The sequence below is a fragment of the Meleagris gallopavo genome, chromosome Z (assembly GCF_000146605.3).
Source record: "Meleagris gallopavo isolate NT-WF06-2002-E0010 breed Aviagen turkey brand Nicholas breeding stock chromosome Z, Turkey_5.1, whole genome shotgun sequence".
In the NCBI taxonomy this organism is placed as follows: Eukaryota; Metazoa; Chordata; class Aves; order Galliformes; family Phasianidae; genus Meleagris; species Meleagris gallopavo.
Genome location: NC_015041.2, coordinates 59,322,473 through 59,339,735, shown reverse-complemented (window position 1 = coordinate 59,339,735; position 17,263 = coordinate 59,322,473). Strand labels below are relative to the sequence as shown.

The 17,263-nt window shown below is 40.6% G+C and overlaps 1 protein-coding gene across 1 annotated transcript in view; it reads left to right on the top strand.

The window, feature by feature from the left end:
• The first annotated feature begins 6 nt into the window (after positions 1–6).
• Positions 7–17,263, top strand: part of UGCG (UDP-glucose ceramide glucosyltransferase) — a 26,360-nt gene continuing 9,103 nt past the window's right edge. The window contains exons 1-2 of the mRNA XM_031557448.1: positions 7–54; positions 15,759–15,900. Coding sequence (XP_031413308.1) covers positions 29–54; positions 15,759–15,900 — 168 coding nt within the window. The 5' untranslated portion in view covers positions 7–28. The remainder of the gene's footprint in view (positions 55–15,758; positions 15,901–17,263) is intronic.

Here is a 17,263-nt window from a genome sequence, read left to right as displayed (position 1 = left end):
TCTGATCCTCTTTGTCGTGCTCTGGCTCATGCACTTCATGTCCATCATCTACACGTAAGCGCGCGGTTGCGGAGCTCGGGGCTCCGCCGTGCACCTGCGGGATGCGGCTGTGCGGGGAGGGCCGGGGCGCGCTGCGCTGCGGGAGGCGGCGTTCCGCCGTGCGTTGCCGCGGTGCTGCCGGCGCGGCGCGGAGCAGCCCAGTTCACACAGGTCTGTGCAGATTGCGGATCGCGGGCTGCTTTTCATTTCTTTACCTCGCGTGTAAGGTTGTGTACCAACTCAGTGAAGGGATGACTTAATGCGTGGTGACGATACTAGTAAGAAAACAGTGCGCGCGTGTATGTGTGTGTGTGCGTATGTCCGGGGCTGCCTGAGGCACCGGCTGCTGGGGCGCTTTACCTTGCGCTGAGGGGTGTTTGCTCCAATGGCGGACACACAAAGCAGGTTTCTGTGTGCGCCCGTGGAGGGGCTGCCCGGGCCGTGTGGGAAAGGACTGGAACGTGCTCCTTTCTCCGGTAGGCCTTGGCTTTCTCTCTCGTCAATAAGAGGCCACTGTTGCACTGCCGTAGGTGTTAGAGAATGCCCGGGTTTCTGTTTGCCTTCCTTTCTTGCTATTGCACACAGTGATAGGTACCTGTGATAAGTGCCTGCCCTTGTTGAAGATGGAGCTCTTCTTGCCTTCACACATACTAGGCATACCTCTGCTGTCCTTGGGTATGATTGTTTTGCTCTCCCTTTTCTCACGAACAGTCCCTTGAAGGGTCTGATCATTTTTCCACGCCGTGGTTGGGTTGCATTTAGGTCTTATATTCACTCCGGTGACTAAATTTTTTCTTGAAAACTAGCATACGGGCTGTGCTGGGCATGAATAGCAGTGTTTTGGATACTGAAGGCACAGCTGTCTCTGGGAAGCTCTCAGGCAAACAGACCTTTGTGTGCCAGAGCTTCAGCTTCCCTGGTAAGTGCATGTGGTGGTGGTGCTGCTGCTCATAAATATTTAAGAGAGTGGTGGCAGCTGCAAGGGACAGGAGGCCCAAATGGTGACATGGGAGAAGGCATGTGAGAGGATAAACAGTAGGAGAGACAAGAGAGAGCGAACAGAGGGGCCATAGGGAAAGAGGTGTTATTGGCAGCTTGTGCTGTACATCCCAGGTACAGAGCAGAGGGTGTGGAGCAGTGCAGGGACACCCCTGGATGGACTGAGGGTGTGCCATGGAGAGCTGTGGCCAGCCCTGGTTGGGTGCGCACACCCTGAGCCTCTGCAATTCAGAGGATTTGCAGCCTGTGGGTGAGTCACACCAAAGCAGGTGCACCTGCCAGAGGAACAGTCAAAGAGCTCCAAATATAAGTAAGGTGGGGCAGAAAACCATTATGTACTGATGTCCTGTGTCATCTCATGGAATGTGTTGGGGGAACTGAGTGTAAGATGCAGGGAAATGAGGAGATTGGGGATGATCTTCATCTGTCTGAAGTTGAGTGTGGGGAAGGGGAACAAAAGATACTGCCCTGAAAGTTCAGTTGCACTCTGCCTTACCTCAATATCCAAATCAGCAATTTCCTGTTAACTGACAATAACTTCAAGTAAGTAGAATTGCAGAAATTGGGACTATTGTCTCTTCCTGTAGCTGCTGGACAAGGCAGGCAGCAGGCAGGCCTGGGGTAGCTTAGAACTACTGTAAATGAAGTGGCAGTGACATGTGAATAGAGCTGTAGGTTTTTGTTATTGGGAGTTTGTGGTGTGCCTGTGGTTTGCTTATACGACAGCAGTGTGATAACAAGCTGGGAACTTGCCAGCGGGACAGATGATTAGTAAGAATGGAGGCAGACTCACTCCAGTTTGTGATACCCCTAGAAGAGAATGTGCCTGTAGTAGGGTTCCTGAGACCAGCTCAGAAGACACAGATAGGAGCTGACCATCTCTGCCCATGAGGTGGGTCAGTAACGTGGCTTTTTAGTGTTCAGTGCAGAAGGGTGGCCCTTGGTCAAGGCTGAGCAGCTAGTAGCACTGAAGTGACCAAGCTACAAGCTGTGGGGAAACTTGCAGTTTTGGATGTTGGGGAAATTCTTTACAGAGAGAGTGGTGAGGTGCTGGAACAGGCTGCCCAGAGAGGTTGTGGATGCCCCATCTCTGGATGTTCAAGGCCAGATTGGATGGGGCCCTGGGCAGCCTGGTCTAGTATTGAATGTGGAGGTTGGTGGCTCTGCATGTGGCAGGGTGGTTGGAGATCTGTGATCCTTGAGGTCCCTTCCAACCCTGGCCATTCTGTGATTCTGTGCCGTGTTGCAGAGGCTGGATGGAGGAGCTGTTATTTGATAGGTATATAGAAACAGGACTGCTGCTCCCCAGATTGTGACCACTCAGCTGTCCTTTACTTGTGGTGAAATTAGAGAAGTTCTGGGCACCTACAGCAGACATCCCAGGGAGATATCTTTGCAGTGCCTGTGGTGATGCTGGGATGCTGGAGCTGCTAGAATGGGTACAGCTGCTGATGGGTGTTTACAAGGGAAGGACCCCAAAAAGCAGTCATGACTAGTGCTGTGGCCCAAAAGTGCTGGTGGTTAGGCACAGTTACTCATGCCCCTCTGTTGTGTGTTGGATATTTGTACAGCATGCTGCACCCTTCCCAAGGTCACTGAGGTGTCAGGGGGTCTTCTCTGATACATGGAAGCTCCTTTTGATCTCAGTGAAAGGATGTAACATGGTAGTAGAATTCTATCATGTTTACTACATACTGAAAGCTACTTAAACTATGCCAACTACAGAAAGCAAAGAAGAAAGGTGAAACTAATTAGTTCTCCCATTTCTCACGTTGTGTGTGTGATAATGTTGGTTTGATGTTTGTGTAAGTGATTGGACTAAGTACTGTTCTCAGCCCACTGTGTCTAGCAGCACTTAACTGGTGGATTGCAGGGACTGAACTGTGCTGTTGGAATAAAAGTGTTAAAACTTTTCCATAAAACTTGCACATAATACATGAAACTTCCTCATCCTGAGATTCTCTTTTGAAATTTTAGATGTTTGATTTTAAAGTAATAGTAGTGAGAACACATGTGAATTAAGTAGGTAGATAGGATTATACATGTTCGAGAAAGTAAACTTTTCTTTTGAAGTGCTGTCAGCAATTGACAAGGTTAAAGAGCTTTTCAGTTGTGTTGGTTTGTATTATAATTGCTTTAAAAAGATGTAGGTTTTGGATATCTAAGCTTGAGAAATGCCAGTTGTGAAACTGTGCTGTCCATTCTCCTGTGTTGCATTTGCTAAAGCTTAATCTGCTTCTTGACGCTTTTCTCCCCTACGACATTTTCCCACTGTGAATGTTTTTGGTTTATGAAAATTGCAGTAGGTTTGGTAAATTTCACTTTCCTTCAAAAAGAACAGGTGGGTTGAACAAGGAAATTCAGGTAATCATACTGCTAAGTCAAAGGGCATTCTATAAATTGTCTGAAGTGCGTGATTTGAAACCAGTCTAAGTTTGTTGCTCTGTGTAATACTGAGTCAATGAAGTAAAAGAAATTAACATAGGCCTAATGCATCTTTTTATTGCTAGTAATTAGGTAAAGGGCAGTTTGCATACATTTACTCTGTGTAATAAGGCAATGGTATCTGACCTGTTTGTGTTGCTTTCCTTTATACCTTACACAAGTCCCTGAGCAAGGACCCTTGAGTGCATATAGCTGCTTGAGTTGAATTTGAACATTGACTGATCCAGCAGGAGTTTAGTGTTGGATGTTGCTGGGTATACTAATTCTCAAACCATCTGAAATTGTGTGATTGCATGGACAGCTAAATTGGACTTTCAGAACGATAATAAAAGGGAAGGCAGTTGAATGATGTGCAAATAAGGAAAGGATTTGCAGTGTTAGTCAAGAGACTAAGGAGTAAGTTTTGATATTTTAACATTCTGTTAAACTAAATAATGTTAAACTAATGATTCCTGAATAACTTCTACTCTGAAGATGTGCACAGAATGGAACAGATGCCTTCTTAAATCAAGGAGAAAAAGTAAACAACTAAAGCTACTTTCTCAGGGCTAATGAGACTCTAACACATTGTGTTTCTGAACAACTGACTTTCAAATTCTATGGCGATGGGTTTGCTACTTTAACAGTATTTGAAAATAGATAGTTCTGGTTTAATAATGATAGGTGTTTTCTGAACATTCTATGTCCCTTCCTAACATAAAGCTGGCAAACAAAGCCCACAGAAGCTAGAAAAAGCCTTACTTAAGTGTAATCTGATATGTTTCCCTACTAAAGTCTTCTGACATTAGTCTAAGAATGAAGGAAAGCCTGTGTTTTATACTTCTCTAGAAACTCAAATTGATTATTTCAGCTCATATCCCACACAAGGGTATGTATAGCAAATACATTCTAGGACTGAGGACAGAGGATAGGATGTTGTAAATTTAGGAAGTTGTGTTCTGCGTAGCATCTCTGCACTGCATTGAATTTTGCCATTGTCAGAGAGTTCCTAAGAAATGCTTGGTGAGTTTCTTAACGTGCTTGCAACTTCCTGCTGTGTTTTCCTGTTCCACAAAATGAGACTCTTGGAGTCATGTTTCGGTTTTGAGTCTCTATTGTTCTTGTATCTGTTGCCAGTAACAATTCTAATTGCAGGGTCTTTTTTTTTTTAAGCGAACCATAAGCCAGTTGGTACTGATGTTGCTCATTGTCCTTGCTTCCCAGATGTAAGTGGGAAGGGTAGTGTCATACCATGGAATTGATGACCATATTGCTGCTTTTAGTTTTTAAAAATAATTTAAGTGTATGGACATTAAACAGTAGTCAGTGAAAAATGAATTCTTTAATCGTGCTGCATCTAGATGTAATTAGACACATTATGCCTTGTCTACTGGTGTAATCCAAGACTTCCAGAAACTTACCAAAGGAAGCAAGCTCCTACATGCAAGTGGAAACATATATAATACCATTAACATAATGCATAAGCATGCAAGGATAAAATTCAGTTTGCAAAGATTCAGAAAACTCAAGTTTACTGAAGAACTTATGCAACTTTGAGAAGCTTTCTAAAACATGGGTTCTAAACAGACACCATCACCACCCAACAAAGCTCTGTTTGACACCTGCTTTTTGAGTTGTTTTTATCTTTGGGGTAATACATTACTGTATAGTACTGTCGCCTTTACTTCTGAAGAAAACACTATTATTGGTTTTGTCCCTATTGTACTGTCTCAGTGCCTTCTGTTAGTCTGTCCCTTGCTGCTTGGTCTATGACTTGTGTCCAGTCTTACTCTGCTCTTTTCTGATATCTCTGCTTGTCTTTGGTCTTGTTCTTCTGACTTTTTGCTTGTTGCTATAGCTGTTTCTGTGTTTGGGCTGTCTTGTTTTAGCACTGCTGCTTTCTGGCAATAGACTGACCAAAGTATCTGTTAAGGGCTACAGTTACTCACTTTCACATCTCAGGTGTGTGATTGCTTTGGTTTGTGGAAGTGCTTTGGAGGCAGCTACCATGGGAGGCAATTTATGTGTATCAAGTATTCTGGGGCATCAGTGAGCTAAGATGTAGATGAACTTCCATGGAGATGACTTAAATACCTTTTTCTGAAGTTAGAGGTATCCTTCCCTACTGATGATAATCAAAGCAGAAAACTGAAAAGTGTGGTTGGAGCATTGGAGCTTCTCCAGGAAATGACTGAAAGACTTCTAGCACATGCAAAATGCTCTGTCTATTCTTGAGTTTTTCTTCATTCCTCTGTTGAATCTTTACAGAACTTATACTATCTAAGCTGAAATTTTTCATGCAAGTGAACAGTTTTTCCTGTTGCATAGCTGATGACAGACTTGATGTAAAATATTAAACTTAACATTGGGTTGTTATCTAATTTCATCTGTATGGAGCAGGGAATAGAGCAAGCTTGTGACCTCTGCTAGGAATGTTTCAGCAAAAATCTGTAGAGAATTTAAAAGCAAGCAAAAAAGGACTTGCATTTTTTGACTGCAAACTGGGATGCTAGAGAGGAATAAAAAGTTACCTGAGGCTTTTCTTTGATCTTGGTAACACTCCTGTCTTTCTGTTCTCTCAGCACCGCCGTCTCCTCTATCTCTGCATTGATGATAGACCCTACTTCATGCAGAATCCTACAGATACTGGCTGCAAGTACCACATCCTTATAAATTGTTGGATTGCTTTTTCTCAGCAAGCGAGTGGCAGCATTATGGCAGAGAGAAATTGAAGGGAGCAAAGCAAAGATAACAAGTCAAGTATGATTACTAAGGAGGAATGGGAGAATCAAGAATTATGGGCACACAAAAATAGTGTGTGACAACTTGGATGGCGAGTTGAGGATCAGTTTTTCAGCACATAGTAGGAAACTAGTGTTTTAGGCTGGAAATACCATTTGAAGGCTCTGTTCCAAGCCTCTACTGAAAGCAGGGCTAACTTAACGCTGATGGCTCTATGCTCAGTGCATAGTTAAAGAAAACAATAGCTTCATGTTGTGATAAGGCATGGAAACCACCAGAAGTCTTCAGAACTGAGATGCAAAAAGTCATCTGCAGCAATAGTTTTTGACATCTTTATTAACGATTTGTTGATGATACAGGACTGGGAGGAGTGGCTGCCATACAGAGGGACCTGTACAGGCTGGAGAAGTGGGCTGACAGGAACCTCATGAAGCTCAGCCAAAGAAAATGGCAAGGGATAACCACATACATCTGCGCTGGCTGGGGACTGAGCACTGGGAAAGCAACTCTGCAGAAAAGGAGCTGGAGGTGCTGGTGGACAGCAAATTGACCCTGAGCAGTGATGTGCTTGTGGTAGCAAAGAAGGCTAACAGCATTCTGGGCTGCGTTTCTGACCGGTTAAGAAACATGATCCTTCCCCTCTACTCAATACCGCTGAGACTGACTTTGGTGTGCAACGTACAGTTTTGGGCTGCTTTGGTATGAGACATGGTGGAGCAAGTCTGGCAGAGAGCCAGAAGGATGCTGTCAGGGCTGTGCAGAACCTGATGTGCAAGGAGAGGCTGAGAGAGCTGGGACTGTACAACCTGGATTAATCTTAGGGGGAATCTTATTAGTACATGTAAATACCTGACCTGGAGAAGTTAGGAGTTAATTTTTGAGTTATGTATAGTAAGACTGTGTTTGAATGAATTTTTGTATTAGAAGATTAACACTGAGGGAAAGCCAAACAGCTCAAAACCAGAAATCTGAGTGGTAATGTGAGAACAAAACATTAGTGTTGGAGGCAATGAGAAGGCTGGTTTTTGTTTTGTATTTTCTTCTTTTGTTGTGAGCCAGAAGGATAAGATACAGATGGCAAACATTGAAGAGAGAGTGTGATATTACAGGCTCTTAACATGAGTAATTTGGTAGAGGCCCAGATTAAAGATCTTGGAAAAATCTAAAAGTAAAGAATTGAGGATACCATTCTCAGATTGGACACATTATCTTGACAGAGAATGGGAGATGGTGAACGTGACAAGTAGGCTGTAAGAACAAACCATGCCTTCCTGATGTGTAGTTTGTGTGGAAAGATGAAAGACTACAAGATTTGGAGCAGGTAAAGCAGAAGACTACACTGAAGGAAGCTCTTGAAGTGAAATAGATTGTGTTACTGGAAGCAGTGGAGGCTTTCAATCAAAGAGGCATTTGGCCTTAAATGCTAGCTGTAGAGGAGGAAGCTGAGAAGTGACATGAGGAGGAATATGCTTTGACTGCTTGTGTAATGGTTGAAGACTTCAATTAGGTTGAAAGAAGCTGAGGCTTTATGTAAACTAAATACTCCTGTAAACTTCTTGTTACTCTGGATGAGTGGAAATGTTTAGGTAGAGGGTGGTAGACAGTGCTACGTGACTTTAGGAATGAATTTGTGGACTTTGTCAGAACTCATGTGTGGCATGCTAAGTATGTGACTAGTTTTACTGGTTTACTAAAGCACTCTTTAGTCCTCGGATCATCCCTCCCTGGGAACTGCTGAAGTAAAAGTAGGCAAGTTCACTGGGATTTTAATTTCTTTTAATTGAAAGAAGTTCTTTTGTTTTAATGTACATAATTGGTCTTGCATTTTACAAAAAGCTGTGGCTTAAAAAAGGATTTTGTGTTTTAGAATAGATAAAAACCTTTAATTCTTGCTGGGTGAATAGCTTGCATTTCTGAAGTGAGTTACAGTTGTTGATAAAAGTCTAGACTAGTTTGTACCTTCTCATATTTGGCCTTGGTTAATTCATACCTTGAGTCACAATGAGGTTGTAGCACATGTAAAATGAGTTTTACACTATCTTCTGCTCAGGTAGGATAAAGTAACCTTACAGTTGTAGACAAAGATAACCAAAGTGAAGTATTGTACTATGTGAAAGGCTGAGACTGTGTTGGAAGTACTGCCTGTGACTTGTTGCTTTGAAATTGTTGTGTTTCTTGAAGCAGTCTGACAACTTCACACATGATTCAAGTGGACTGATCTTATTAAAACAGCCAGATAATTAACAGCTCATCTGTCTTGCCAGTTTATGTTGGTGGTTGCTTTAGCCTTTGTTCTAGACCAATGATCATTCCCCTCTCCAGAAATATCTCTTTGAAAACCAAAGTCTGTTTTGTTGGCTGTTTTTTTTTTTTCTGACCCCTTGATTAGGTTTGTCTCAGCGTTGTCAGCAGTGTAACCTTCAGAGAGGGACCTGTTCAAGTGAATATAAACATTAATTCTTATGGTGGTTGTGAGTATCCCTTAAGTGCTTGTTCTGAGATACTAGTTCAGGTATCTGTTTAGTAATGAGTTCTGAGGTGATTGTTGCTATGGTTTAATAATGATAGCATGCTATGCTTTATTTTAAAGCAGAAGAAATATTTCTCTGACTACACATACATCTTACTTGATGTAAAACATCCAAGATACTGAGACAGTGTACAGAGCTGTTACAGGAAAGCTTACAAGCACTTTCTGCTGGAGCACTTTATTTTTTAGCCTAAAACAGCACATGTTTTTCTTGCATGGTTTGCTAGAATGAGGCGGTGGGTGAAATAAAAAGCTTTCAGGCTCTTCTTCACAGGGGTATGCATTGCAAACTGTCAAATGTTAATAGCAGCAGCAGCATCTTGAAAGTGAGAAATTCTCCCTGTCTCCATCCTTACAGGCATGGGGAAACAGGCTGGATTTTCAGGCTGACGGAGTTTCTCAGAATTAAGATACTCATACTTCCTTTTAAACAGTTTTAAAGGTGAGATGAAGTGTAGATGTTCCATAAAACATTATGCTTGCAATGCTCTTATCTAGCTGTAGTGAAGTAGTGAAGGAAGATAAAAGTTTCTGTTGAGACTCTGTGTCCCCAGTGTTGTCTGTACTTTTGCAATTTTTAATTTATTATTTTTGAAGAGAAGAGAGATAAATTTACCAAGCTGGATTTTCTGGTTTGTATCTGCTGGAAAGAAAGCTTTTCTGAAACCTTTAATGTTGTGTTGAGTACAGAAGTTACTCCAGTATTTTCTTTGGAAGGTTTTTATAGTTGCTTTCTTCTGCTCATAATTGCTTCCTGGTGTTCTTTATTGGAAATTCTTCAAGGTCTCATAAGACTCTTGCAGTGAGAGCATTGTCACTGCCTTGCTGATAGTTCTATGGTCCAGACAAGGCATGTAGCTTTTGCCGTACCTCATCTGTGAAAACAAGGTATTTTTGTATTTGTTCATGTAGGTTTTGAGTCATGTGCTTTTTTTTTCTTGCTGAAACTTTTAGGAAAAGGGGCTGTGAAAGATTGTGCAACAGGGATCTATTTGTGCAGTGGGAGCAGCAGGGAGCAGCTTGGGTCTGTAGGAAGCACATGATCTAATACTTAGCAATGAAGTTTTCGTTTAAACTTGTGTCTTATGAAATGAATAGTAAAGAGTTATTTTCTACCTACAGAATGGCAAAGTCAGAAAAGCAAACCAAATAATCTTACAGTACAGATCTTCTTTGTATTAGAAGATTTCATCTTTAGCTTTTTGATCCTGGGTTTGATTCTATAGTAATAGCGACTGCTTTGGTTGCTTTATCAGGCCTGGAGTTGTTGCCATCCACTGGAGATGCTCTCAGAAATAAAACACAAATTGCTTTGCACGCAGCTCTGAAATTGTATAACACTCATTGCAAGCAGCCTGCATCAAAAAAAATGTTTCTATTTCTACATTCCACTGTCTCTTAATTTGCTGCTCAAAGGAATAACCTAAATCCCCTCCTACTCCTACACCTTTCTAAACATTTCTGCTTTTCTAATCTGCCTTCAGTGAGCATGTGGCTACATGGTGACTCAGACTCAGATTTTCTGTGGGATAGTTCTGTTTGATCAGCAGGCTGATCCAATTTATCTTGTGGCCCTGACTGCTTTATTACCACCAGTAGGCCAAGGGTTGTGGGAGAGCAGAAACAGGGCAAGAATTGCTGTTTTGATGGCAGCCTGCAGACAGCCTATAAGAGAATGCTCTGTGTTCGTTTCAGTGCTTACTGTGTTCCAGAAACAGCTGTGATGTAGACATGGTGCTGTGTTTTTGTTAAGCACATGCCAGAGTACACTTCATGTGTGCTGTACACTGACTACCTAGGATTTGGGCTGTAAAAGGATTCCCATTACTTCAGGATAACTGCAGCCTATTGTATGGGAGTTAAGTCTGTTTGTTTCCCTTTATCTTGTGGGCATGGGGATAAGAAGGAGAACGGGGGAAGAACTTCTAAATTTTGAGAAAGGGACAGTTTGCTAGAGGTTTGAGGTTGATATCTGAAGTGCTTGCTCGTATTTCTTTCTAAAAGATATAGCATCATCTTTTTTTTTTTTCCAAACATGGAGTTCAAAATCAAAGCCAGCAACACAAAATTCACCTGTGAGAAGACTCATTATGGTTTTCCTGTGCTGAATGTGATGTGACTTTTGTGATAACATGTCCAGCTGTTCAAAAAATGCTTCTTAAAGCATTTTGTCTGTTTGAAGGTTTAAAGTTAAACAAATTGCACTAAGATTTTTGTTCTGTCTTGTAAGATTGTATTTATCTTTACTAACTGAATTACTGCTTCCCACAATTGGAAATACAGATTAATATTTGTTTTCTGAGAATATTTACCATGTGGAAAGTTAGAATTGTCACAGCCCAGGTTCTACCTCAGTCCATTTTTTTTTTTTCTTAAGTCCTTCTGCTTTTTTTTGTGTGTGGAAATCATTTGACTCTTGTTTTATTCCAACTCATTCCCCTTTGGTGCACCTCCCCATCATGGTATCAGTGTGCTATATATGCTAAGAGCCTTTGCCCTTTCGTCTGTGTGCTATGTGTAGTGCAGGAAGAAATTTGTGTAGAATGTCAGTGGAGTGTATTTGATTTGTCTTTTACCCACAGCTGGTATATGAGGGAGCACTAACCAACTGCAGCATGACCTCATCCTTGTGCACATTTCCAGAGGAAGTGGCTGGGCTCCCAGCACTGCTTTGTGCTGGCATGGATCCTCCCCTGACCTGTGGTGAGCGTGCTCATGCTGCTCTCCCATGGGCAGCTTGGCTCTCTGGAAGCCTGCTGAAGTCAGGAGAGGAAGGAGTATGAGCTTTTCCTTTTTTCCTGATCTAAGCAGTCTCCTTTCTAAACATGTTTTGGAGCTTACTGCATCCTTCCTGAAGCGGCTCCAACGTTAATTTGGCAATCTGGCTTTTTTCTTTCCACTTCAGGATTAGTTTTCTGTTTAAGTGGGTCGAAATAGCTTACAGCAGGATTGCATGGGCATTTGTACTGTCACAGTGTCTTGTTTGGCTGGTGATGACAGAAGCAAGGAGGTTAAGGAGCACCAAGGGATCTCTGCTGTTAATGATGCCGCAGGGTCGTCTTCCTCATCCTTTCAGCAAGTATATTTGCTAAGTTAAGTTGACAAAATGCTGATGCTACAAATGAAATTACTCTGTGATGGTTTAAGTGTCTTGACTAGGTCACTGTGGGATCAGACAAATGGCAACACCACTGTAAGAAGAACAAATCCCAGAAATGGAGGAAAAAAAGGAGTGCCTCCAAGTCGCAGCCTACGCTTGAAATGATTCAGCTGTATTATGAAACCATACTCTGGGCAAGAAAGGTTGAAAAAGGATCCAGGTGTTTAAATCTGACTTAAAGAATAATTCTGGGCACTTGCTAGAGGCCTGTACTGGTCTGTTTTGCAGTTTTCAAAGCCATCTGAAATTGACGAGGTCCCTAAAAGGAGTAGTGTAGTAGGCCTGTAAGTATGCAATAGGATATTGTGTTCATGAATCTGTGTAAAGCAGTATAAGAAGTACTTCATAATGCATTATTCTAGTTTAGATATGCCACTGCAACATCTTTTCATCGGTCTCTGTGCTACCACATATAAGGATGCTTTTCTTCCTGCTGGTGTAGACCAGCACTGTAGCAGAGGCTGTTCAAGCAGACTCTTCCCACCCACCTTCACTGGCATGCAAAATGTGCCCTGTGGCTCCAAAGCCAACAGTTGTCTTGAGTCAATGACTAGGATTCATAGAATTTGACTTTTATTTGTAAATAAAATTACAGTTCTGCATGCTCTGTATTTATAAAATACAATGTATTTTTTTGGCTGCTGATAATTGTACAACCACTGCTGCTGTAAGGTGCTGGAATGTGTTTGTTATTAGCATAGAAATGTCTATACACTAAGATTAACATGGTTGGATTTTAACATTAATCTATTAGTCTTTGTAAAGCAAGGATTGCTAACTTTTCTGTGAATTTAAGAGTTACCTGCACTACTTTCTCTGGACTTCTCTAATCTTTCTTTCAATGGTATTTATTGCCCTGATTGTAATGTTATAGATTTTAATCTGCACATAAGGATACCTGCTTTTGGAGATGTTTTAGTGCAAGGCATTTATAGAAAGTAATGAAAATATGGTGATCTCACCTTTCCCTTTCTGCTGCCAAAAGAAGCAGGACCATCTTCCTTCTCATTTCTCCTCTTTCAAGTGGAGAGGTGTTGTTCTGTAGCAGATCCTGAACTCCACTAATCCCTGTGAGATGACTCAGTTGACCAAGAAAACTGTCTGGAGGACATGTGTAAGAATTCAAAAGTACAGACAGTGAGAAGAGTCTTTCCAAAGTAACGAGCTGCTGGGGCATCTCAACTGCTTGTGCAGCTACACCTCCAAGGGATGTGTTCAGTCCTTTCTGGGTCTTGTTAGTGCTGCTTTATAATTTCAAAGTATCTGTTGCAAACTTGTGGTGAAGAACAATGTTCTTGCAGTTATTAAGGAGAATTAATTAAGTAGCTGCTGAGGAGAGGTTAAAATGAGTGAATAAAATGTTTTGTTTTTCAACTACCTTTAATAACCATAGTGACCCAGCAGTCTACTTCAGCAAGCTTTTTTCTATTTGCTGGAATACTCACCCCACCTGAATGGCAGGGGAGGCAAGGTTTAGTAGGCTAGCTTGATACAGATTGCCAAAGATTTATCATGTAGTGACACTGGGCAGTGATAACTCATTGAATTGAATTTTTGCCTTTTGAAGTATTTATATTTCTGAGAGAAGACATCCAGATTGTAAATAAGTTTCCACAGGTTTTGCAGTTGCTCCTTAGACAGTATAGGACAGTTGAACGACAGCTCATGGCTCCATTATGCATCCTTCTGCTCTTCTTTCCCAACTTATTCCCAGCACCAAGCTGCTTAGATGGAATTTCAGTGCTTTGTCTCCTGATGATTTCAGGCTGATGTATTTAACACGTCAGTGTGAAGATGTTTGTAGATAACTTGGCTACTGTTCTTTCACACATGGGACCTGCAGGTGCCTTTAAATAGCACTTTAAATAGTTTTTATTGTTTCCTTGATGTAGTGGTGCTTTCTTGCAGCTTACTACATTAGGCAGGGATAGGGGGAAAAAAAATAATCAATTAAGCGAGAACATCTGAATATTCTGGGTTAAGTTCAGTGCAAAATATAATTCAGTGTATAATATGAACCTTGAAGGTTCCTATTCCTTCATTCTTAACTGTCTTGCTTGCTCAGTGCTGATGAAAAACACTGATCACAACACCCATCTGAGAGAACTGAACAACCATAAGGACAAGCTCAGATTCAAAAATATTGCTTCACTGTCTGCTATTACATCTTACATTTACAGTGTAGACCCTGCATGTTCCGTAGTGTGTGACTTCACTTAGAATATGTATGTTAAAAATATTAATGTTAACTTAGCCTGATATTTTGACTTCACTGTTAAATGTTAGCCCTGATATTGCAACTTATTTCTGACAGTGGTTGCTCTGTTTCTCTGGTGAAGATAGATTTCCAGCTGTTACTCTTTTATTCTTGCTCAGGTTACACCAATTCGCAAATAGCCTTTATCAGTGTAAAATGATGTGGCTTACTGGTAAGTTCTCTCCTGCTCCATGGAGTCTAACGTGGTGCTGTCTTACCTTAGCGTCATGATACATGTAGCTCCCAAGATGGCATTTTAAGGTACCATGCTAGAGTCAGCCTTACCTTACTGAGGCATACTCTTTCAGGATTCTCGGTTTGTTATACCTTATAGCTGGTTAGATCCTGATAATGCTACATGCCTCATTTGCAGATTTTTGTAAGGCGTCCCTCACACCATGTGTAGGCTCTTCCTTGTGTAATTCAATCACCTGCCTAATCCTATATGTCAGCATGGCTTGTAACACAATGCCTAGTGAGATTCTGCAGTTTTAACACTTGCTGCTTGTTATCTATCAGTCCTGCTGCACATCTTCATCTGTGTTTCTTCTTACCTCTTTCCATTCATTCCTTTTCTTCAAGAGTTTTCTCAATATACAAACCCTATTTGCACTGCTACAGCTCACTTAAAAATGATTATTTATTTGCATTGGCTACTTTTTTTTCTACCCCCTCTCCCCCATTGTTCAGAATAGCATTATTGGTACTCCCTTAACAACCTTGTTTCCTGATGTGTTGATGTTCAAATTGGCAACGAGGTTTTTGTGACAGCTCTCAGAACTACTGAACAGTTTCTTCACTTTGGTCTGATTGCTCCTTGTCCATTAATTGTTTGTCAGGACTATTTTAGTTTAGCTCTGCAGTGGCTTGGTTTTGATGACAGTACGAGGACATCATCTTTTCCTTCTGTCTTATGGTTATTCTGCTGCAAATAGTGCTGTGCTTCTGGTGTCCAGCTGCAAACTTCACTTAAAGAAGTGTGCTGGGGAGACAGATGAAATGACCTGTGTGAGCATGTCATTGTCTTGTTTCAACAAAATGCTGTAGAGAACTACTGGAATCTCTTCTGTTAGTAGAGCAGCTAGATTAGTAACTTTCTAAGGCACATTCTCAGTTGATCTTAATTCCCTTCCTCAAAGATGTTTAACTGTTGATTTTTACTAATCCCTATTTTTCTCTTTGTGCTTTCAGCTTGCTTTAAGTTTTGCATACATTGATGTAGGAAAAATAACCTTAATTTTTATTTACAGGAAGCTGTTTTCTGGTTATCCTGTTACAATAATGATTTTTAACACTGTGTAGGAAGGCAGAAATGTTTGTCCTATGTAGACTGAAGGAAGTGATACTTTCATTGTTTAAAATGATCATGTTTGGAATTTTATCTGAAGTATTTAAGAAGTTGAATAAGATTGAATTGAATTTGTCATACCTAATGCTGCGCATTCTCTGACGTGCTGTCAACAGGTCTGAAAACAGCTGTTGATCCTACAACCGAAACAAAATTTTTTATCACAATTTTAAATTTTGAGTTTCTTATTTTTAACTGTATTTTAAATGGAGTTCTCTACATATTTTGTTTCATGTACAGTGGTTATTTCTTCTTGCAGGCGCCTCCACCTAAATAAGAAAGCCACAGATAAACAGCCATATAGCAAGCTTCCTGGTGTTTCACTTTTAAAGCCGTTGAAAGGTGTGGATCCTAATCTGATCAACAACTTAGAAACCTTCTTTGAACTGGATTATCCCAAAGTATGTATACTATTTACAGTATTTCCTTCTCTGCCTCTGAAAATCCAATCAATGGTTTGTGCTAGAATTACTCAACTTGATTGTACAGCGAATTGTTCTTCCTTCCACAGCAAATGCATGATTATGTGTTCTTATGTTCCAGAATTTATTCCTCTTCAAAAAACTGTTTGTAAAGGAACATGACCAAGACTTGAAGACAAAGCCTACTCTAGATTTTACTAAGATTTGTTAAATCATTACTCCATTACTTTCTTGTTTATAGGAGTACAATCTTTAAAAGACCATTGCCTTTTGAGAGACCAGACACCCTTCATAATTAGGTATTTTTCTGTAACAGATTTTGTGAAAATAGCCTGAAATTTACTGGTCGTTCTTACTGACATAGTCTGTAGCAAAATGTGGCTCAGTGAAGTACTGCCTCCAAGCCACTTAATCATATCTGGAAAACAAATAGTTAAGAAAAGCTTATGTTTGCTCTTGAATGCTGTTTGACTTTGTAATATGAGTGATAAGCAAGGTAAGTGATAACTGTCAGATGCTGTCCTTGTGTTAAGGACCTTAAAAGGGAAGGACTCGTTGCATCATTCGCTTTGTGGTGTGTGGTACTGTGGGTGGAATACAGTCTATTCTGACCACATATATTTTGAGTTCAAACTCCTGATAGAAAAACTTTTTGCTTCAGTTCTTCTCAGAAATGCTTCAGACACTGCTGTTTCCTTTTTACAAAGGACAAAAGCACATGTGAACTCTGTGGTGGGTTTTCTTCGTATATTCTATTTAGGAGTAACTTCAAAACTCTGTCAGGTAGGGTTTAAAAAACAAATCCAAACAAAACTCTTGCAGTTGACTACAAATTGGATTGTTCTTCTTTAGTAGTATTTGAGGCCTTTCAAAAATCGAGGCATGCAGATTTGAATCATTCTGACTCCCCAGAAAGTACAATAAACATTAAGTATAGCAAAAAAAAAAAAGTTAAAGGCAACAAGATCTCAAGCTGTTTTATAGCTATAATGACTATCTCAATATTTGACTACAAATACTATTGTTCATGCCTACTATGCATTTTGAAATTTTGTCAGATGTCCCCATTTGTGTTACATTTAAATTAACCCAATTCTAATCTTTGTACAGATAAATGTCTTTGTGTTTTCTCTGCACTTTCACGTATGTTGTTCTTTAGTCCATTATTGCATACAAAGGCTATTTACCATGAAATAAAATTTTTCTGCTGAAATGTTGTCATGTCAAAGTTTTCTGTTACTCATTCAAAATTCAATTACTCACTGATTTTTTTTCAGAATGGATATAGAGATGTTATTCCAACGGTGGATTGAAGATTTTATCACTTCCTAGCAAAAAAAAA